The sequence below is a fragment of the Anolis sagrei genome, chromosome 2, assembly GCF_037176765.1.
Source record: "Anolis sagrei isolate rAnoSag1 chromosome 2, rAnoSag1.mat, whole genome shotgun sequence".
Lineage (NCBI taxonomy): Eukaryota > Metazoa > Chordata > Lepidosauria > Squamata > Dactyloidae > Anolis > Anolis sagrei.
In genome coordinates this window covers 206,352,074-206,376,047 of record NC_090022.1, presented here as the reverse complement: position 1 = coordinate 206,376,047, position 23,974 = coordinate 206,352,074, and the positions used below count along the sequence as shown (strand labels likewise).

Here is a 23,974-nt window from a genome sequence, read left to right as displayed (position 1 = left end):
TTCTTAACTTGTGAGCGTGAGGACAAAAACCTGGTATGCGAGCCTCCTTCCTCTTTCATTCATTCTTTATATTTTATTTCCGATCCTTTCATGCCACCTGCCACTCCTTCTCTGTCACTGACAATGGCATATGTTCTGCATCAGAAACTAGAGTTGGCAATGAAGGTCTGCATAGTTAAAGCAGTCACCTATGGATATGAGAGCTGGACCATAAGGAAGGCTGAGCAAAGGAAGATAGACACTTTTGAACTTTGGTGTTGGAGGAAAATTCTGAGAGTGCCTTGGACTGCAAGAAGATCCAACCAGTCAATACTCTAGGAAGTAATGCCCAACTGTTCACTGGAGGGAAGGACATTAGAGGCAAAGATGAAGTACTTTGTCCACATCATGAGAAGACAGGAAAGCTCAGAGAAGACAATGATGCTGGGGAAAATGGAAGGAAAAAGCAAGAGGCCAGCCAAGGGCAAGATGGATGGGTGGTATCCTTGAAGTGACTGGCTTGACCTTGAAGGAGCTGGCAGTGGCCACGGCCAACAGGGAGCTCTGGTGTGGGCTGGTCCATGAGGTCACAAAGAGTTGGAAACGACTAAACAAATAAACAACAAGTACAAATAATAGTTAAGGAACATGTGCAATGACAATTGGAATAGCTATGGTGTACGTTTTTTTGGATTATGTGATTTTAATATTTATACATACTAGGATGATTTTAATGCTTTGTCTGAATGCTTAAATGTTGTTTACGTCTTATGTTTAATGGTTTTAATGATTTTAAGTCGAAGTTCTATGTAGTAATTAGTAATTATGGTTTCTTTGTGTTACTGTATGTCGCCATTGAATTTTTGCCATTAATATGTTGTAAACTGCCTTGAGTCCCCCCCCCCCCCCCCCAGGGTGAGAAAAGCGATATATAAACACAATAAATAAATAAATAAATAAATTTTAAAAAATCATTTAATTAAAGATGAATTTTCATAATTTTGAAAAAGTATAAAAGTACAAAAGCAAAAGAAGTCATGGTCGTTGTGTCACACTTTTGTGAACTTTTATTTTTATATCAACTTGCTCTCGCTGTCTTTGTCCCCCACTCCTTTGGTAGGAAGTTTGGGATGTGTACAGTCTGTTATATCACATATTTCCATTTTATTGCTGGAATAAATCCTGCTATGCATGTTTGTAAGTCTAAAGATGTGCCATATTCATAACTGAAAACCACGACGTAAGAAAATCACAACAGTTAAATATGTCTCGCTCTCGCCTTCAAAGAAAAGCAGGCTAAGCATCAGAGGTTACATACTAATTCCTCTCTCATAGTTGAAAAGACAAGAAAAGAGCAAGAAGAAATATTTACAAGTTTCTTAACAGACATGAGGGACAAAATTCCTAAACGTTTTATAAATACATTGAACAAGATCCATCTAGCACAGGCATGGGCAAACTTCGGCCCTCCAGGTGTTTTGGACGTACACTCCCACAATTCCTAACAGCCAGTAGGCTGTTAGCAATTATGGGAGTTGAAGTCCAAAACATCTGGAGGGGCGAAGTTTGCCCATGCCTGATCTAGCAGATTGGCAGCTCCAAAGATTACAATTAGCCTATTTTAGAAGAGATACTGTTAATGCATGAAGTGCAACAGCACTAAATATGCAGCTGGTTCTATGTCATACAACACTATTTTTGGAGAGAAACATGTCATGTATTGGGATGCCAGAGAGGTTGACTCTTCACACATCCATCTCCATTCTTTTTCTTTTTTCTTTCGTTTTGCTCTTATCGGGTCTGTGCTGAGCAGCTCCGTTGTTTCCTGTTTGAACCTGAGTGTATCTTGCCACAGTAGAAACACCATCCACAAACTTGGTCTTGTAGAGTACATTGGCATTGTTGAACATGCCATCCTTCAAGGACACAACAATGAACTAGGAAAAGAAAAAAAGTCACATTCAACATACACCCAATGAAACACTGTCAACTTTTCTTGCATGCTTTCCGATAAAACTATTTAGAAATAACAGAGAACCCTACTGAAATGGAGAACCTCTGGCTCAAGACGTTTTGTTAGATGTGAATAAGTGAAACTGCAGATACCAGTCTCACAAATACAGGTTGTGGATGCTGCTGGTTTCCTCCCCAGTTTTGTGGATTTTCAGTATCCGGAACTCTTGGAACCCTGGAACCTTGAATCTCTGGACTGGCCATTGACTACGGTATAAACTCTTCATCCTTGGACTTGAACTCTTGGCATTTGACTATTGGAGTGAACTTTTTGACTACAGTGTTCTTCCGAACCTGCATTGGCATTTGCTACCAGTCTTTGGTTTTATATTCTGTGGCTGAGTGCTAACTTAATGTTTTATATTTGGACTATGAAAACAGTCAGATAGTAAGTGCTGCTTTAATTAAACTGTTTGACACAAGGTGGGTGTTTGTTTTGGTTCACCTCTGCCTGCGTACTGGCAGAGCCCTGGCATTGTGACAGAAATATTTTTTTGAAACATTTTTAGTTCATTTTTTAATTTGTTTTAGCCAAACCAACAACTCTTTTTCTGTCTGCAGCAAAGGAGCCTTTCATAGCTTTTTAGTTTAGATCAGGCATGGGCAAACTTTGGCCCTCTAGGTGATTTGAACTTCATGTCCCACAATTGCTAACAGCCGATGGGAGATGAACTCCAAAACACATTTAGGGTTGACGTTTGCCTATGCTTGGTTTAGATTCTCTCCTGAAAGTCTGATCTCTTGCCTTAACTCAGGACAAGACCATTTTATTCCTTCTCAAATACTGTACTCTCTAATCTCGTATTTGGTTTGCCTATAAATTCTCTTTCTGTTGGAACAAAGTCTCTATAGCAACTTGCTTGGCACTTCAAAAGTGAATGCTTGAATTGAAGAATCATATCACACCGAGTTCTCTTAAATCTGAAACCTCAAGGGTTTTGTATTATAGAGGATGCGAAGTCCTCAATGAATGGGAAGTATGCCATTTCTGTCCCACCAGTGCCACCAAACCTGGGAACCTTTTCTTATCCCACTGCAATGACATCAAATTTGGGAATATTCTAGATGTCCACATGGTTAGGTGAGGCTCTTTCTTCCTATAGTTCTACAAAATTGACACCACCACTTGTGAGTATTGGTGCCAGCAGACACCATGCATCTGAATTAGCTACTCATAGAATCATAGAGTTGGAAGAGACTTCATGGGCCATCCAGTCCAACCCCCTGCCAAGAAGCAGGAAAATTGTATTCAAACCATCCCTGACAGATGGCCATCCAGCCTGTTTTAAAGCTTCCAAAGAAGGAGCCTCCACCACACTCCAATAGTATTACTGCAGTGTTCACAGAAGACAGTAAAAGAATAATCTGTAAACGGAAGTTCAACATACAAATAAAGGTTACTTGGTGAACATAAAACTTTTGGTCACCGAATTTCCACTCCAGCAATTACCATGTCAGACTACAAGGAGAAGGCATTGAAATCCACAAGCATGTGGAGAATTTTAACAAAGGAGGAAACCATGAAAATGAACAAAATCTGGCTATCAGTATTAAAAAAACTCAAACAGGGAATTCCAGACAAAAATCAATCAGGGCCAGCTAACACAGAAGCAGTCAGACTTTTGAAACCAAAAGGCCATTTAATGCTAATCACACCAGCCTCAAGCAGACAGGAGTTCTTTCTCCCACGCTGGACATTCCACAGATATATATAAACCTCACTTGCCTAGTTTCCAACGGACCTCACGACCCATGAGGATGCCTGCCATAGATGTGGGTGAAAAGTCCGGGCTGTATGGCTTCTGTGACATGGCCATACAGTCCGGAAAACTCACAGGAACCCAAGCATTCGTTGTTATCATTCCTTATTTAACTCATGAAAATCATAATTGATTTTAACAAGTCTTTAAAAAACCCTTAAATATCATGGAAATTCATTAGTCACCCTGATTTAATATAGTCTCACCCAGATCACCTATCTTAATATATATATTACACATCACACATTTATAATCATATCTTATAATAATTTAACTAACCAATACTGACATTTTTGCAAAAGCACTGAATATTCATTTCTCCTGTCCTGAAGTTTCCCATCTCCAGGAAGGGGCCAAAACAATCTGGAATCTCAAATAACTTCTTTTCTTGGGACAGAACTGGAAATCTTTGGAGGCTTAGAAGGTTTTGTATGTGAGATACCGTCCATGGCTCATACTGGTTCAAACTCCTTACCTGGGAATGCCTGAAATGGGTCCGAAGCATCTGCCCAATATTTTGGGTGTGAGAGAGATCAAGTGCGGCATCCACCTCATCCAGGATGTAGATGGGAGCCGGCTTGAAGAGGAGCATGGCTAAGATCAAAGACAACGCCACCAGGGACCTACGATCCAAAATGACGAGAAGACAATGTGACGGGAAAGTCGGGCCTTAGTTCCTTTTAAATATCTGATCAAGCTTCTAATTTTCTGGAAGACAATTCTTGTTTTTTGGGAGAAAAACCTTTAAGTCTGTGACTCATTCCACATTAAAAATAGATTTTTTTAAAAATGTCAGTTTTTTGGTTGCTTTTCAAAACTCAGAGCTCTCATTTCATCTCATGCCTCCTTGTGAACATTTAAGATCATTACTGTTGTGTACTCCTCTTCTGAGGAGGAGGTAGAACAGGAGGCTGAAGATGTAGGAGTTGGGGATTTGGGGCCAAGTGTTGAGGAGGAAGAAGAGGGTGAGGAAAACATACTGCCGGTTCCTACATTTCAGGAATGCTGAAGAAGAAAGTCAGCTAGAATTGCTGCAAGGACGCTGAGCAACCAGACCTCTCCCTAGGAAGGGCTGTGCTGGGAACCGAGGGCTATAAATCAGCAGTAAAGCAAGTGGTCAATGCTGGGAGCAACCATTCTACTTAGTGTTTCTGTTTCGTTGCTTGCAGCTCCAGTGTCTGCAAAGTGCCTCGCAAAGACTTTTTGCCAAAGAGTCTTATTTCATGTCTGATGTAAGACTTTTTTGCTTTGCTTTTGGGATTTATCTTCAGTTCCCTTGCTGCTGTTCGTTACATTAAGATCATTTTGCTGGAAAAAAAGAGCCCCTTTGGCGCAATGGGTTAAACCCTTGTGCCAGCTGGACTGAAGACCGACAGGTCGGAGGTTTGAATCTGGGGAGAGTGTGGATGAGCTCCCTGTCAGCTCCAGCTCTCATGTGGCGACGTGAGAGAAGCCTCCCACAAGGATAGTAGAACATCAAAACATTTGAGTGCCCCTTGGGCAATGTCCTTGCAGATGGTGAATTCTCTCACACCAGAAGCAACTTGCAGTTTCTCAAGTCACTCCTAACATTAAAAAATTGCTGAAGTAAAGCTCTTTTTTTAGTAGCTTTAACCCCCGCTGTAAAGTTGTTTCTGGGGCAAAACAGGACAATTTCAGATGGAGGACTAGATTCTCCTTTCATTATGAGTGCACGCTATGGAGATTCTCCTCATTAAGCTTGGCAGCTTCATTATTGTCATTTCAAAAAAGGGAGTGAGATACTGGGCAATTATCCAACACTACCCAGCAAGTTCACTGAGAAAGAGCAAGCGTTTGAACTATAACCCCATGCTGTTAATGGGTATGCACACATATTTTTCCCAATATTGCTATATTGGTCTCTAAAAAACAATTATAAACCATCAAACAAACATATTCCATTCCCCCTGAGATGACAAACCCTACAAAAATGAAAATTCTTAAGTCTGAACTATTGATGACATATTTTCCATGAGTGTTATGCCTTGAGAGAAACTGCAGCAACAAAAAATCCAGGCATCATTAGTTTAATGTAGCAGAGTCCACTCTAAAAGGGAACTCCTGACATTTTTACTTTAGATATCCACTAGCTGTTTGAGCTCACTTCTCTCCCAACAACATTTCTCATAATAATGTTTCAGGTCAGTTTTGCAACTTAAAGCATGACTTCAGATTGGTTTATACTCAGTGTTCTTCTGTATAGCAATCTAACATACTTAGAAAATAAAACTACCGTAGGTTGCTTTCAGTTTTCCAGGCTGTATGGCCATGTTCCAGAAGCATTCTTTCCTGACATTTCGCCCACATCTATGATAGGCATCCTCAAAGGTTGTGAGGTCTTTTGGAAACTAGGCAAGTGGGGTGTCTGTGGAATGTCCAGGGTGGGAGAAAGAAATCTTGTCTGCTTGAGGCTGGTGTGAATGTTGCATCAAAACCTGGGGATAGCTAACGCCTTTTAACATACGATTCCCCCAGGCAGGAAGCAGCTGCAAGGCCTTAAATGCTAATTAAAGAGGCCAATTGCAACATTCACATTTGCCTCAAGCAGACAAGAGTTCTTTCTCCCACCCTGGACATTCCAGATATATAAACCTCACTTGCCTTGTTTCCAACAGACCTCACAACCTCTGAGGATGCCTGCCATAGATGCAGGCGAAACGTCAGGAGAGATTGTCTCTGGAACATGGCCATACAGCCCGGAAAACTCACAGCAACCCAGCGATTCTGGCCATGAAAGCCCTCGACAACACACAGAACTACTTCGAAATGTAATTCGAAATGTACTCACCTTTGGCCCCCACTTAACTCTGTTAAGTTTTCCTTCCAAGTGTTTCCCAAAGCAACTTTGAACTCCAGGCCATCTAGGACCGTATGACCTTCAGGGGGAGACAACATGGCATTGGCCCCGGGCAGAAGGGTCGAGAAAATTGATCCAAAGTCTTTGTTTACCTGGGAAATTAAGCACCTCTGTCAAGCTTCCCACAGAACTTTTGAAATGAGACTTGCATTCTGGAATTGGACCGGAACCGTGATGTCCCTTTCAGCATACACAAATGAGAGAAGGCTGGCCTTGGCTACCTTGCTGTATTTTTACAAGACATTTGTAAATGGTGGGTAGAATTTCATCACTATATCTAAGATAATCCATCAAGAAAGCGGGTGGCCTCCTTGAATCTTTGCATGAAAATTAATGTGAATAACACGAGTTAACACCATTTTTGTTCCTGGGTTATAACTGTCATTTCCGAATTGGTTCTATCATAAAAACATGGAAAAAGTTTATTAAACTGCAAAAAAAAAAAAAAAAAAGTTTTTGCAAGACATCTTGCAGCAAATTTTGCTATAATTTTTCAATGCCTATCTCATAGAGACTCAACCAATTTAACATAGTTTGCGGCAGCCACAAAAATGAAGTTTCAGGAGTATAACAACTATTTTCAAAGTACAATTAAACAGGATATAACAATTTCAGAGCAGGAACAGATTTTTTCAAATATTGTTACATTGTGTAATAAGAGGTATCAGAGGTAGACTTACCTTTTGCCAAGCTATGTTTAGAGCTTCATTTTTCTTTTGATCAAGCTCCACAATTGTTGCAAGAATTTTAGACTTATCGTTCTCAACAATTCTTTTCTTCTTCATCAAGTCATTGTACTGTAACACACAATGGAAAATAGTGTAATTTGGCCTGGGGCAAACTAGATTTTGATTTTAGATCATCCAATTCTGTTCAATTTCAATGATTCTGCCAGGGCAAGGAGAATAAACATTAGGAAGAACTTCCTGTGAGAGCTGTTTAGCAGTGGAACTCTCTGCCCCGGAGTGTGGTGAAGGCTCCTTCTTTGGAGGCTTTTAAGCAGAGCCTGGATGGCCATCTGTCAGGGGTGCTTTGAATGCTATTTTCCTGTTTCTTGGCAGGGGGTTGGACTGGATGGCCCACGAGGTCTCTTCCAACTCTGTGATTCTAAAGAGGTTCTTGCAACTTTTTGGTGTGGAAATTCGAGCCTGCTCTATAGTAGCTATTAGTCATGTGCATTCGGGCCAAACGACATACTGGTTTTGGATCTGTTTTCGTCTGACCCCTCATTTCATTTACCAGAAAATTATCTGAAAGGGGAGGGGTGTTTTCCGTTTTGTTCGGCAGAGATTTGGCCCATTGGCTACAATGGGAAACTTTAAAGGCTCAATCCTCAGCCATGTTAAGGCCCATCTGCATGAAACCTACTTCAGTTGTAGACCCCGTTTACAATTGCAGGCCTGCCAAGTTTCAACTCACCAATCCACTGATTTTTTGGAATTATTTTAAGTTTTAAACACAACGTTTTTTAAAAAGTAAGACTAACTGCAAGAGAGGGTTATGGGAATTGTAGCCACTTGCTGTGTCCATTCTCAGCCAATCAGAGCATGGACACCACAAGGCTTTTTATTGGCTGAGAGACACAGAGGGTGAAAAACTTCAACTCCTATCATGCTCCGATAGGAACTTTTAATGTCCACCCCAGCACCTGCCACCCCATTTTCTGCCTCCAAAGCCATGCAAGACATCCTCCAACCAAGTACAGTGAGCGAAATAGAGAAAAATGAGAACAACTCAACTCTTTCTTCTGCTTCTGAAAGCATGCTCATGGCTCTCATGTTCACATTCCTGCCCAGCTTCTCTTTCTTCTCCTGCAGCTTCTGCAGCCTCTGGCCAGCTTCTTTTGGATTGTTAGTCTTGAAGTCATAAGCTGTATTTGGCTGGCCAAAGAGGTGCTTCTCTGAAGCTATCCAATCATAGTCTTTCAGCATTTTAGCAACCTGGAAATATAGTTGAGAATGTTTACAGAGAACATGTGTACATTTATACACAAATTTATACCTAAATTCTATTGGTAACATCTACCTACAGTTTGCCCACTGAATCAATGGAAATCACATAAGTGGTGACTCACTGTCCAACAGTGGATTCAATGTGTTGACTGTAATTGGGATTAATGGACAGGAGTCCAGCCATAGGTAAAGGTTTCCCCTGACATTAAGTCTAGTCGTGTCCGGGGGTTGGTGCTCATCTTCATTTCTAAGCGGAAGAGCCAGTGTTGTCTGTAGTCACCTCCAAGGTCATGTGGCCAGTATGACTGTATGGTGCGCTGTCACCTTCCCGCAGAAGCGGTACCTATTGATCAACTCACACATGCATGTTTTCGAACTACTAGGTTGGCAGAAGGTGGACCTAACAGCGGGAAATCAACCCGTTCCCTGGATTCAAACCGCCAGCTTTTCAGTCAGTAAGTTCAGCAGGTCAGCGGTTTAACCCACTGCACCACCAAGGACCTTGCATGATACTATTTCCCAATGTCCTGCTCTCCCTTCGCTGGGCTCAATGCACAGGTGGACTTTCCTTTCTTCTTCTTCTAGATTTTTCTTGTTTCCCAGAATGCAAAAGACAGAACAAGAAGGATATCCTGAGTGCATAGAGATTATTGCTAAGGCAGTGTTACTGAATTTTTAAAAAGGGCTAGTTATTTTAAAATGATGTTAAAACAGCAGCCACAATTCCCTCTATGTTAGCTGTAGGAAGAACTGTTTCATGCTATGAGTCGTTCCTTTAAGTTTTTCCTCTGTCAGGCTCTAGTTGTGAGATACTGAACATACACAATTTTGACTCATCATTCCAAATAACAGGTTCGAATCAGGGGAAAGCGCGGATGAGCTCCCTCTTTCAGCTCCAGCTCCCCATGCGGGGACATGAGAGAAGCCTCCCACAAGGATGGTAAAACATTAAAAACATCCGGGCATCCCCTGGGCAACATCCTTGCAGATGGCCGATTCTCTCACACCATAAACGACTTGCAGTTTCTCAAACAAACAAACCAAACCAAACCAAACCAAGACATCAAGAAACATTTTCTGTTGGGCTTTATAACAGTTTCTTGTTAAGGAAAGTCTTTTGAATAAGAAGAGTAGGGATTGTAATTGCTGTTGAGGAAGAAAATGTAATCCTACAATACCTTTGCAGAAGCATCAGAAGCTTCTCGCTTGTGTTTACTGATATTGTGCTCCAATTCTTTAATCTTAAGTTGTGATTCATTGTTTTGTTCCTTGTACTTTACAACCTCTGCAGACTTGGCCTTAATCGCTTTGTCCTGGGCCATCACGACTGCTTTTTGCTTGGCCAGTTCCTCCTGAGCTTGTTTCACTTGTTCCTGAGCAGTAAATACAACAACAACAACAACCGATTACCATTAACTGAGGGATATATTAAGATACTGAAATGCAAGGAAACAATATGCAGATGTACAGAAACAATATAGACTAGAAACTGGTAGCTTCTGGTCCAGCTTACTTGTCCAAACGTATCTCTCTCTATGTTCTACCCCGTAGTTTAAGATCGTCCAAAGAGGCCCTGCTCTTGGCCCCACCAGCTTCACAAATGCGTTTGGTGGGGATGAGGGAAAGGGCCTTCTCGGTGGTGACCCCCTGTCTGTGGAATTCGCTCTCCAGCGAGATTAGATTGGCATCATCCCTTTTTTCGTTTAGGAAGAAATTGAAATCAGTTATGGGACCAGACCTTTGGACAGCAGGCATGAAAGCACCTCGAATGTGAAATTGGACTGGATGCGACTATTGGCTTGATAATAATGTTTTTACATTGTTTTTAATTTACTGTTTAAACTCTGTTATATTTATTGTATCTGTTTTTTCATGTATCGGCATTGAATCACTGCCAGTGTAAGCCACTCTGTGTCACCCCCTCAGGGATTGAGAAGGGTGGGATGGAAATGTTAGAAATAAATACATAAATAATTTCGATGGGCAAATCCTTGCCTTTCAGTTGCTAATCCAGAGCCTCTTTAGATTTGCTGCAGACTGTCTTGTAGCAATCAATTGTAAGGAGAAGGGGTTGGCCTCCGATTCATTCTCAAAGCAAGCAGAGCTGGTTGCCAAGGAGGATCATCCATTAGCTTGAAAGACTTATTAATAGACTGCTGAGAATTCCAGGCAAAGCACATTGGGCATGAAAACAGTGTGTGTTTGGCAGTAAACAGTGGCCAGACTGACCTTGTTCTTCGCTACCTCCGCTGATATAGCCGCAATCTGTTCTTGGAACAACTTTATAGCTTCATTCACAGCCGCAATCTGTTGCTCATAAGAGGCTTGTTCGCGTTTTAGTTCTTCCAGTTCTAACACCAAAGCTTCAACTTCCTGGAAGTACAACAAACAAGGTTCAATAAATATAAGCAATTTGATGCACACAGTGACCAAGGAGAAAACCGTTCTGAATGCAAGGAGGCGTATGCTACATGCCTGAGATTCATAGCTCTTAATCTAAAGGGAAGGTAAAAGAATAACATGGTGGGAGGAGAATGAACATGGTTCAAATATTTGTTGTGATAAGAATGAGTGAGGGAAGGAAATGGAAGAGAAGGGTCTAGAGCAGGCACGGGCAAACTTCAGCCCTCCAGGTGTTTTGGACTACAATTCTCATAATTCCTAACATCCTACTGGCTGTTAGGAATTGTGGGAGTTGGAGCCCAAAACACCTGGAGGGTCGATGTTTGCCCATGCCTGAGCTAAGAGGACCCCATTTTGGAATCGGGATCCACAGCTTAAGAAGCATTGCTCTAGAAAACATAAACCACACTTCTCAGTTGCATGCTGAGAATATTGGACAGGATATTTTTGAGGTCAACTGTTCCTGATCCGTTCACTGAGGACCCCCAAGCAACTTCCAGGGAACTTCACATTTCCCCCGAATGCATTTTAAAAAGTCACAGAGAAGAGCCACTGTTTTCTTCAAACTGTTTTAAGCTCAGTAGTCCAACGTGAACATAAAATCATATGCAAAGCCCAGATCTATTCGCTATGAGAGATTGTATAGGTGGGAGGACCCTCCAAACCAATTGGCTGTATATGTGATCACTAAAAACCGTCCATGTTCAGACTGCTCTGCCTGCTGGGCAAGAGAAAAGGTTGCTTGGGAACTGAGAAATGTGGCCTTATACGTTGTCTTATTATGTTATTGTTCTATCTTGTTGTTTTATTATGTTATTGTATAAGCATTTTTATTTGATGCTGTCGTGTGTCTTGTATGTGTTTTATTTTACTTTATTGTAATTTGTTTGGGCTTGGCCCCATGTTATCAATCAATCAAAACATTTATTTCGGTCATTGACCAGCACAGGAAATAGTGTCACGTTTCCATACAAACCTGGCATGTTTGGTACATTAAAAATATAAATACAACTACTAAAAACACAATATGGGTGAGGGAGCAGAAGGGGAAACAGGGCAAAAACATACAATGCCCAGATCCATCACCAAATTGTAGATTCAGGGAAGAAGATTACTGGACACACAGTTGACTTTTGGAACTAGTCATTCCCTGGCGGATTTTGTATGCTGCTGCACAAAACTTTGCGACATTGTAGGTTGTAGCTGAATTAGTATCCGCAAGTAGCAGGGAGGTATAAAATTGTCCTGAATGGCCTGGGTGCTTGTCTATCAAGGGTAAGATAAGCCTGGCACGGGTATCCCTGTAGAACGGACACTGAAGGAGCACATGTTCTATTGTTTCCACATGACCCGAGTCACAGGGGCAGAGCCTCTCTGGGAAAGGGATCTTCCGGTAGCGGCCCTCGAGTACAGCTGATGGGAGAGCGTGGCATCGGGCCAGGGTGAAAGCCCTCTGATGAATAGGAACCTCTAAGTATGTTAAATATGCCATAGGGGAGGCAAGGTATCTGCTGTCTTCACTAACAAGGAAGGTTGGAGGCTAACATGGCCCCATGTTAGCCTCCTCGAGCACATTTTAAGTCTTAAATAGTATTGTATTGGTTTTACTGTAAGCTGCTTTGAGTCTCTTTTTAGAGATATAATAATAATAATAATAATAATAATAATAATAATAATATTAATATCTAGGTTGCTCTGAGTTTTCCGGGCTGCACAGCCATTGTCCAGAAGCATTCTCTCCTGACGTTTCACCCACAACTATGGCAGGCATCCTCAGAGGTTTTGAGGTCTGTTAGAAATAAGGCAAGTGGGGTTTATATACCTGTGGAAAGTCCTGGGTGGGAGGAAGAACTCTTGTCTAAATGCTAATCAAGGTGGCCAATTGCAACATTCACACTTGCCTCAAGCAGACAAGAGAAACAAAACAATGGGCTTAATTTAAATCGAAGACACAAGCTTTCAATCTCCTCTTGACTGGCATGCAAAGAGCAAGAATCGTTTGAATCCAAAACCATGGTTTATTGCTGATCATAGTATATAGAGTTGGAAGAGGCCTTGTGGGACATCCCAGTCCAACCCCATTCTGCCAAGATGCAGGAAAATCATATTCAAAGCACCCCCGACAGATGGTCATCCAGCCTCTGCTAAAAAACTAATCAAAGTAGGAGCCTCTACCACACTTCGGGGCAGAGAGTTCCACTGCTGAACAGCTCTCACAGTTAGGAAGTTCTTCCTAATGTTCAGATGGAATCTCCTTTCCTGTAGTTTGAAGCCATTGTTCTGTGTCCTGCTCTCCAGGGCAGCAGAAAACAAGCTTGCGCTCTCTTTTGATGTTCAAAGAGGGACACAAAGTTAACAGGAACAAACGTCTTTTCTTCATTAGCACATTTCCATATTGTTTCTTAGTTTGGCAACAATCACAAGTTTCAAGAACATTCCATATGCACAACATTCTGCACAAGAAACATTTAAGGCTTACTTCATTTTGGGCATTATTATATTTCCATTAAGCATTTCACCTGTTCCTTTTCTTTCATCTTTTTGCTGGAAGCATCAGCCTTTTTCTTGGCCCCATCCAGCTTCTGCTGGGCATTTTTCAACTCTTTCTCCCTTTCTGCATCAGCGTTTTTCATTTTGTTATCCAGCACTTTGATTTTTTCCTCTGCTTTTTGTTGGACCTCCTTTGTTTTCCTCAAAGTTTCTTCACTTTCCTCTGAAACAGAATGGAACAATTTCAGAGAGAAAAACAACAACAGTAATTTATATTTCAAATGCCATAATCCACTTCCCAGCAAAACACCTCCCTTATTCCAAAACCCGAACAGAAATGTATCACCTTTGAAGTAATAAATACAGTATAATCTTTAATACGCTTGATATAAATTTCATTTTAAATTAGCTGTTTATACAGTACTTGTGATGTTGAAACCTGGCAATTCAATCTGTTTTCCCCAATCTGGTAGCTTCAAGATGCATCGGGACACAATTCACATAAGTCAAAATCAACATAGCCATTAGCCTATTGGTTGGAGATGGTGGGAACTGCACACCAAAAACATCCGGAAGGCACTATGTTGAGGAAGACAGATATTGTAACCTCCCTTGGGTGAGAACACAAGCTCTTTGGCTTGAAAATGGAGAAGAACATCTCCCGCAGAGACAGAGCTGAGCAACACCTCCAGAAGCCAGAAATGCAAAAGGAGAAGCCTTTGCCTTGTCTGTGTTTGTCTGTCTCATTGTATGTGAATGTAAGGCATTGCATGTTTGCCTATGTCTCCTGCAAATGCTGTAATCCGCTCAGAGTTCCCTAGCGGAGAAGGGTGGAATATAAATAAAGTATATTATTATTATTATTATTATTATTATTATTATTATTATTGGGTGCTGATTCATGAAATTGCATTGGACAGACTGTATCAGCTTTAGTTTCTTACATATGGTTATCATGAAAATTGGCGCCATTCTTGGAATCAGCAGGTCAAAATTACCCGGAAATATGTCTAACGTTTGTGGCACCAAAATGTGTGTTGGCCAGTGTTATTATTAAAAACACATTCTGATTCAAGCCTCCACCTCTTAAGCGTTTACAGGTCCCAATCAATTGCAATACCATAGTAAATGTAGCTACTTTAAAAAAAGGTTTTGTTTTTCTTCTCACCAATGGTTTTTTTCAGTGTATCTAATTCCTCTTGTTGTTTGTGGAAGGCACTTTGCTGCAACTTGGTTTGCAATAGTTCAGCTTCTTCAGATTTCATCTCCCACTGCTGCTTCAGGTGACGATACCTTAATATAGAAGACATACTTTACATATACGCACTTCGACATAAACCATATTAATTCCTTGAAAAACGAAGTGACTGGTAATTTTTAAAAATCTGGCACTATCTATTGAGAATCTCCAAAACAAGAGCAACTAGCTTGTGAGTATCGTCTACAGTTATGCATCCAAATTAGACAGCTTCAACAAGAGTGTTTATATAGAGCAATTATTGGACAATTGGAGTTCCATGCAGAAAAAGTACTATTTCAAGCCATTTCCCGTGCACAGTGAACGCAAAAAAAGAAGAAAAAAATAGGAAATAAAAGAAAAAAGAAAACCATTCCTTTATAGATTGTTTTTCCCAAAGAAAAGAAGTGCCAACTCAAAGCATAGAAACTATTGTGTAGTATAAGTAAAGGTTTCCCCTTGATGTTAAATCTAGTCGTGTCCGACTCTGGGGGGTGATGCTCATTTCAATTTATAAGCTGAAGAGCCGGCATTGTCCGTAAACACCTCCAAGGTCATGTGGCCGCATGACTGCATGGAGTACCACTTATTGATCTACTCATTTGCATGTTTTTGAACTATTGGTTGGCAGAAGCTGGGGCTAACCGCGGGAGCTCACCCAGCTCCCCGGATTTGAACAGTCGACCTTTTGGTCAGCAAGTTGAGCAACTCAGTGGTTTAATCCGCTGCGTCAGCAGGGGTTCTCTTTTGTAGTATACAGCTGCCATAATCTCCCAGTTTGATAACTGGGATTATGGGAGCTGGAGTTCCAAAAGGTAATAACATTTCCAAGCTTGCAATGCAATAATGTGAAATATTCACTGTCCTCTAGTAAAATTCCTTCTTATTGACATATTCAAATACAATGCAAAACCAGCAAATACGTACTTTTCAGCAGTTCCCTTTAAACTTGCGAGTTCTTTTTCTATCATTTGCAGCTCAGCCTCCTTTGCTTTTAATTCTTCCTGCATCTCCTTCACCTCATGAAGCTTGGATAAAACTGATGCAGACTGTGATCTCGCACCTGAATCATAGAAGAAAAGGGAGGGTTACTTGGATTAAGTCGTAGGTAAGATTGTCAAAACTGGTCAGATCGTCTACAGCTATGCATCCAAATGAGACAGCTTCAACAAGAGTGGCTTTAAAGCAGGTCTGCACAACTTGGCAATAGGAAGGGGTGAAACCCCTTTGAGCCTGATATTTATTTATTTATTTGACTCTCAATTTGGCTCGGAACGGTTTACAGCAGATTAAAGCAATACAATTAACTTTAAAATACAATAAAAACAAGAACAGACAAAGTCCCGAGTTATTCACCCATCAAAAGCTTGTCGGAAGAGAAAGGTTTTACAGGCTTTCCGAAAAGCAAGTAGGTCTCAGATAGATATAGGTTTTTAGCACCCCACTTTCCAAATAAAGGTGTTATTAATTACTAACCTATTGTGCAAATAAACCATATGATAAAAAGGAGTTTCAATTAATATTAAATTAAACTTATTATTTTTATTTATTAGAAAATCATAATTTGAAAAAAAATTATTTTGTTAATGATCTAAATATAAATAATAACAACCACGATGATTTTAATAATTAGCACTAGAAAATGCATACGAAGATAACATGGGGTACATAGGCTAGTTATGAATAAATGGCTGTCTTGAGTAAGTCATACTCTGACTTAGAGAAAGGTGCAGATAAACCTATTGTATCTTCTGTCAACATATTGCTTGACACAGAATAATAAAACCATTTCAGAGGAAAGGCCAACCAGTGAGGGGAAGCTCAGTCCCTTCGCCAGACTCACGCCGTTCCCAAGTGAGGCTGGCAAAGTGGTTTCCCTTCTCCTAGTCATCCCTTTCCCTGCCTGCTTGACTGAGGCAGGCAGCGAAACATTCAAGAGAGAAAGGGGAAACCTCATCCAATGGGAATGGTGTAAGGCTGGCAAAGGGGCTGGGCTTCCCCTTGGTAATCGGCCTTTCCTCTGTCTTCTGTGAGCCACAGGGAAACCCTTTATGGGCCGCATCTGTGTCCCAGCACACATGTTGTGCAGGCCTGCTTTAAAGTTATGTCAGGCAATGGACCAGTCTGGTGAATGACAGCTGTCTTATGTTAGCAACTTATTACTCAATGGTCAGTTATCAAAATTATCAGAATATATAAATTCATTTGTAGGCTATAACGTAGGAGATTCTAGCTATTGACCACCATAGTGATTAGGTTTCTATCTTTTTATCCTGAAATCTAATTTTATTTGATTAGTATCTAGGACCCCAAGATCATCCGGGGAGGCCCTGCTCGCTGTCCCCACAGCATCACAATTGCGTTTGTTGGGACAAGGGACAGAGCCTTTTCTGTGGTGGCCCCTCGGTTGTGGAACTCCCTCCCAAGCAAAATTAGATCTGCTCCATCCCTCCTGACCTTTCGGAAACAAGCCTGGCTATGGGATCAGGCCTTTGCAGACTTGGCTGACCTGCTGGCAAAGCGATGGCTTTAATGGACTTGATGGACTGCTTTTAGGACGATGACTTAAATTGGCGACTGTTTGAAAGTTTTTATACTGTTTTTATTTAAATTTATTTATGCTTTCAGTTGTGGGCACCATGGTATGCCGGTTGTTAGCCGCCCTGAGTCCTTCTGCGGAGGTCGAGACAGGATGTCCGAAATAAATAAATAATAATAAATATTATAATGCTGCAATTATTCCATATTATGTTTATTGCTGTTAATGTTTCAGTATATGTCAGGCTTTGAATATTTGCTTTTGTATGTGTAAAATGTTGTGTTTAGCCTTGAGTCCCATCTCTATGACATGTCATTATGTATGCATATTTATTTATTTATTTATTTCAGTTACTTCTACCCCGCCCTTCTCACCCCCGAGGGGGGACTCAGGGCGGCTTACAAAAGAAGGCACAATTCGATGCCTATGTCAAATATACATACATACATAAAAGCAATTAAACAGTTAACAGGTTAAAAACATCAGTACATAACACAATAGTAAACAATCTCATGCTCAGTGTTCTGAGTTCCATAAATCCATTCCGTTCCGTCAATTCCTGCCCATCATCAAGGTTTTTTCTTTAGCTGCCAGAATGTCCAAAAGCCTGGTCCCACAAACAGGTCTTCATTTTTTTTTCTGAATATGCAAATACAATACAGATATTTCAAAATTGGAGCAGGGTGGGGGTGGGAAGAGGACACTTCTGGTCCCAAGCATTTTGGATAAGAGATATTCAACCTGTATCATAAAAAGAAATATTAGATATGAAAGGTAGTAGTTACCTCCACTGAGTGTGCCTTGAGGATCAAATGTGTCTCCACCCAAAGTGACAGTTTTGGTCATAATCCTTTTGTCAAAAGTAACTTTCTTGGCATTATCCATGTTGTCACAAACCAATGTTCCCCCAAAGACAAATTCCATGGCCTTTTGAATTTCGGACTCATAACCCACCAAGCTGAGGGCTACATTAACATTGTTGTCGCCAACCTAAAGTTCAAAAGAAAACAGGATAATGCTATATTTTAAGATTTTGAAAGATGGTGACAGTAGAGCCAGGATCAGAGCACAGTTTCAGATAGACATTTTGGATGGGCACAGAGCATGGACCAAACATTCTTCACCAGCGTATTCCTGAGATTAGAGGAGTTGCCCTATGATTTCTCAGCAAACCGCTGTTAGAGGATTGAATCATGTGAGGCCATTACATGGACAGAGCTATTTCCATTCAATTGGAATAACCAAAGTTTTGAGTGAATTGAGATTGCTGAGAGAATAATTAACAGCAGGAATCAAAGAAATGCTTTCTCTTTGGCAAATCTGACTGGGGAGCCAATTCAGGCCAACCAGAGCTTGGTGAAACCATTCCAGAAGCTTCAAATAAAGGCTTCAGTGAGGAGGCTGGTAAGGTTTATCAAGTTCTGGCTTGAGGTCAGTCAAACAGAAAACATGGTATAGAAAAACAATGGCTAACTTTGTAAGATGGCGAATCTATGACTGGGCTAATTTGAGGAAGAATTGTTGTGGAAACATGGATATATATTGAAAGGGAAGTGAAGGAGAAGTTAGTGAAGATTTGTGAACTGAGCTGGACAAATTGATTAGACTGACAAATATTTGCCTATTTTAAGAGAGATTCAAGAGTGGGGCCATGGTGGCGCAGCAGCTTAAACCACTGAGCTGCTGAACTTGCTGACTGGAAGGGTTGGCGGTTTGAATCTGGGGAGCAGGGTGAGCTCCTGCTGTTAGGCCCAGCTTCTGTCAACCTAGCAGTGCAAAAACATGCAAATGTGAGTAAATCAATAGGTACCACTTCTGTGGGAAGGTAATGGTACTCCATGCAGTCATGCTGGCCACATGACCTAGGAGGTCTCTATGGACAACACTGGCTCTTCAGCTTAGAAATGGAGATGAACACCAACCACCAGAGTTGGACTCGACTTAATGTCAAAGGGAAATTTTTACCTTTACTTATGTTCTAACAATTTGAGGTTGGGGGGAAGGGGTGTTATTACTTATTGTATTTATGAGCTTGTAGAATGTTATTAAATGCAGAAGTATGACTATATAATATTTTTTAAAGGGGAGTGGACTAGTTAGAATTAGAAAACCGGCAGACAGAAAGTGAGAAGCCTGGAGACTAGTCTTTATGTTTGTCAGTTTTGTTGTAGTATGTATGTCAAACATGCATGTTTGCGAGTTGGTGTTTTACTTATTTTCATTTACATGTTTTTGTGTTGTTGTAAGGTTTTTTTGTAGTAGTTAAAAGGAGATCAGTAGCATGGTTTTCTTATAAAATGTACGATGTGTTTCTTCATTTTTATTATAGTTGGAGTATGTTTTCCCTTTCTATCTATAGAAATTAGGAGTAAAAAAAAAGAACTATTTCTATCAGAAGAGCAACTCTTCTTGCGCTCATGTTCACACAAAACTTTGTCAGGAAACCACTTCGAGCGATGAGAAAGAGGAATATGGGGTGGGGGGGGGGGGGGGGAGATGTCTGACAATCCTGCCAGGTAGCCAAAACCATCCATCAAGAGTTTCAGTGCAGCCACTGTAAGCTTGTAATAGCAGCATTTTAACCTCAAAGTGAGAAGAAATCTAAAAGAAAACTGTAAAATCTACAGGAAGAAAATTCATGAATGAGGGAGTTACCCACACATTGCATACCAAGGATTTGGCTGCTCGGATAGCTTCTTTCCCCACACATCTTGCTGAGATCTTGTTCAATGGGATAATGGTGTATCGACGCTTCAGTTCACCCTTTTCTAGCAGTTTTTTGCCTGTAAGCTAAAACAAAAAGGAAAAGCAGGTCACAAATTGCTTATACTTACATGCTAATACCTTTAATTGACAGTTAAATAAAAATAGTAAAAATAGAAAACTGCAATCTAAGAGATTAAACTTTAAATTGTTTAAGGCGTCCTTGTGCATCGCTGTTACTAGTTCTTACCAGGCTTATGACCATATATTGATCATAATCTTTACAATTACTAAAACCTGACTTCACCCATTACCTTCTTATATGTACACTTAAAATCCAGAATTTAGAATAGTTATTATTCAGAAGTTTAAAACAATGATCTTTTAAGTAAAAACAATGCATAAATAATACACAGAAGCAACACACATTCTCAAACTGTTCCATGGTCAATAGGCAGAGTCTTGAGAGCTAGGACTGGCTGCAGAGAAGGGTCAGCTATGCTGGTGATTCTGAAAAGCTGATCCTGTAAAAGTTTGGGGCTCCAAATAGCCAGAATTCCTGGCCATTGGCCCAGTTGATTTAGATGACTGGAAGTTAAAGTCCATAACATCTGGCAGACCAAAGACCAAGCAGCAGTGAACTATACTACATTTTGTGTCCCAAACCTTAGCTTACTATGTAATGCATTGAATATCCCTAACATGCCAAATATTTCACTTTTAGCCTATTAACTCTATGAGGAACATACCTCTGTGTCCACCACAACGTTGTACAGTCGACCACCAGCAACCACTTCTAGTGCTGTTGCCGTTGAGACGTCTTTCACAGTAATCAGAGATGCCACAAGCCCCTTGACATGATCTGGGTTCCAATTTTTCTCTGGATCCCTTAAAACAAATTGATATTGTTAGAAAAAAATCTCACTGCTAAGTTAGCCCTGTTAAAATAAATAGCATCTGAACTGAGTGATGGATTCTCCTCTCCTTCCTTGCGTTAACAGAATTTATTTATTTATTTCCAACATTTCTACCCCGCCCTTCTCAACCCCCAAGGGAGGGGTTTCTGTTGGAGGTACTGAAATTAGGCTGCGTCTTACAATCAATGGTGTCTTACAATGGAAGACATATGGGTATTTAATATCAGTTCCCACCCCGGCCATTGATATTCTCGACTGAACAGAAGGTCATGGGGTGGCTGTTTTAATTGGACAGATGGTTCCACTGGCTTACCTGTATTCAAAGCGCAGATTGGGGAACTTGGCCATTAAAACTTCATAGGATTCTCTCAAGCGGTTGACAACACGAGACAGTTCCCTTTGTTTTTCTAAAAGCTTTTCCTCTTTTTTGTCTGGAATATACAACATATATGCTAAAAAAATCCCTCTGCATAGAATTTACAGGGTTTCAGCATGAATGCAAACATATGGCTCACACAGAACTTACAAAAATGTTAGAAATTAATTCAGCTTTAATTTAGGTGCCAAAAATAACTAGGTTACAATTTAAACTAAATCATACCCATGTTGAACATCCCACGTGATACCAGTCTTGTTTCTAACTTACGACACACACACACACACACACACACACACACGTATAAAGCAGCAGCATGCTTGTTTTTTAATTTGTTCAAGTCTTGCTCAACGTGCTATATTGTTCAAAAATACAACATATGTGAATATACCTTTCCATTCTACATTTCATGTTTGATTCAGTGCAGCCTCTTTTTTCAGTACTTGCTATATTATCTCCATATTTCAACTAATTCTCTGCATTCTTTGATATTCCTCTTTTCCTTGCACTCTGCAAGGGCTGCTACACTACTGGAAAAAAAGTGCATACCTTCATAGTTCAGCTTCTTCATTTCATTTTCTAGTTTCTCTTTCTGCTTCTTGACAGCTTCAAAAGCATCTTGGTCTTTCTTATATCCGTTATCCATTTTTTTCACTTCTGCTTGTTTGGTCTTGAGTTCCTGCTGAGCATGTTTCAGCTTCATTTGTGCCTACAAAGAGACACCAGGACATATCCAGAGACTTCAGTTATAACTATGAATTCATATAAACTTACCCAGGAGTCAGTCGTACAGAATTCAGACACCAATGCCATGATAAAATATGATTTGAATGGAACTGTAGAAAAGGAGACACCATTCTGAATATTTAGGCCTGGAAAATAAGTGCCTACTTGCTGAATTCTAATTAAAAGTTCCTGAACTGCTGACATTGATAAGAATTGTGACAATAATTGACTCTTGAACTTTTGGGGAAAAACAACATGTTTACATTAATCAGAAGTGCTCCTTATGTTTATAAACATCAGTTAAGAAAATGTTTACAAGATTCCTTACATTAAGAAGGAAGTCAACACAAGCCTGCTTATGTTTGCCAACACCAATTAGGAAGAGTAACACCTGACAGGAAACTGGGAAGCCAGGATGTTTCAGGAACTGGATTTTGTGCAGGTAATCAGATTCTGCTGTATGGAAAACAGGGATCTAATCCTTGGCACTGCGCTTAAGGAAAGGATGCATTTTGAAGTTTAGGAGTTTTGGAATTGTGCCTTGGCAGATTGGCAAGGAAGCAGTCTGGCCTAAGAGATTTATTCTCTAGGAGACAGCGGAAGTAATGGTGATGTATGAATAAGGATGGATGAATGTTTATATGTGTGTGACTGCTGAGTGAAAATGTAATTCCCTTTTGTTTGTTTATTAGCTAATGTAACTCTAGGTTGTTTGTGGATTCGATGTAGGTACATAGAATCGGTATTCTGTATGTCGAACTGTTGTTCTGTAAAAGTTCTGATACCCTTTCTCTTACTAGAAAATTGCAATAAAAAGAACGTATGCTTTAAAAATATTGAAAAGTTATTCATAACACAAACTCTGGAGCAGATATACACAGCATTACATCATTAGCTAGTATTGCAATCACCAAAGTAATCAAGCAATGATTTTATAGGCTGCAGAGAAATCATTGTTTCTTTACATTCTCACAGCACTTCATAACACTATGTAACATGATTTTTGTTTCTTAATTGGTTATATCATAAAAACATGCAAAAACGTTTTTTTGTAGGACATCCTGCAGAACATTTTGCTATAGTTTTTCAATGAATATCTCATAGAGCAGGGGTCCCCAAACTACGGCCCGCGGGCCACTTCTAGCCCACCAAGGGCCCTGATCCGGCCCGCGGAGGAGGAGCGCCCCCCCCCCCCACACACACAGTGCCCCTCCATTGGCTGGCTCACGCTATCCGTCAGGCCCGATGGACAGCGCGAGCCAGCCAAGGGAGGCTGCTCCGCATGGTCTACTCGCGCGTAAAGCACCTCGCGAGGTGCTTTACACGCAAGTAGACCACGCGGAGCAGCCTCCCTTACTCGCAAGTAAGCCGTGCGGGCCTGCTCCTCCCTTGGCAGGCTCACCCTGTCCATCGGGCCTGATGGACAGCCTGAGCCAGCCAAGAGAGGCTGCTCCGCGTGGTCTACTTGCGCGTAAAGCATCTCGCGAGGTGCTTTACTCGCAAGTAAGCCGCGCGGGCCTGCTCCTACCTTGGCAGGCTCACCCTGTCCATCGGGCCTGAGCCAGCCAAGGGAGCCTGAGCCAGCCAAGGGAAGCTGCTCCGCGTGGTCTACTTGCGCGTAAAGCACCTCGCGAGGTGCTTTACACGCAAGTAGACCACGCGGAGCAGCCTCCCTTACTCGCAAGTAAGCCGCGCGGGCCTGCTCCTCCCTTGGCAGGCTCACCCTGTCCATCGGGCCTGATGGACAGCCTGAGCCAGCCAAGGGAGGCTGCTCCGCGTGGTCTACTTGCGCGTAAAGCACCTCGCAAGGTGCTTTACTCGCAAGTAAGCCGCGCGGGCCTGCTCCTCCCTTGGCAGGCTCACGCTGTCCAAGGGAGGCTGCCCTGGTGCTCCATGCAGTCATGCTGGCCACATGACCTTGGAGGTGTCTATGGACAACACTGGCTCTTCAACTTAGAAATCCAGATGAGCACCACACCCCAGAGTCAGACACGACTGGAC

General features: G+C 41.2%; 1 protein-coding gene across 2 annotated transcripts in view; it reads right to left on the bottom strand.

The window, feature by feature from the left end:
• Nucleotides 1–936: 936 nt before the first annotated feature.
• The window catches only part of SMC2 (structural maintenance of chromosomes 2), a 37,549-nt gene continuing 14,511 nt past the window's right edge, over nucleotides 937–23,974 (bottom strand). For both annotated transcript variants that reach the window (XM_060762504.2, XM_060762505.2), the window contains 15 exons: nucleotides 21,797–21,956; nucleotides 21,185–21,302; nucleotides 20,704–20,842; nucleotides 19,922–20,041; nucleotides 18,037–18,241; nucleotides 15,640–15,775; nucleotides 14,644–14,768; nucleotides 13,505–13,698; nucleotides 10,812–10,955; nucleotides 9,761–9,955; nucleotides 8,370–8,570; nucleotides 7,311–7,427; nucleotides 6,562–6,722; nucleotides 4,228–4,375; nucleotides 937–1,916 (listed from right to left, as the gene is read on the bottom strand). In XM_060762504.2, the coding sequence (XP_060618487.2) occupies nucleotides 1,725–1,916; nucleotides 4,228–4,375; nucleotides 6,562–6,722; nucleotides 7,311–7,427; nucleotides 8,370–8,570; nucleotides 9,761–9,955; nucleotides 10,812–10,955; nucleotides 13,505–13,698; nucleotides 14,644–14,768; nucleotides 15,640–15,775; nucleotides 18,037–18,241; nucleotides 19,922–20,041; nucleotides 20,704–20,842; nucleotides 21,185–21,302; nucleotides 21,797–21,956 (2,355 nt within the window). In that variant the 3' untranslated portion in view covers nucleotides 937–1,724. The remainder of the gene's footprint in view (nucleotides 1,917–4,227; nucleotides 4,376–6,561; nucleotides 6,723–7,310; nucleotides 7,428–8,369; nucleotides 8,571–9,760; nucleotides 9,956–10,811; nucleotides 10,956–13,504; nucleotides 13,699–14,643; nucleotides 14,769–15,639; nucleotides 15,776–18,036; nucleotides 18,242–19,921; nucleotides 20,042–20,703; nucleotides 20,843–21,184; nucleotides 21,303–21,796; nucleotides 21,957–23,974) is intronic.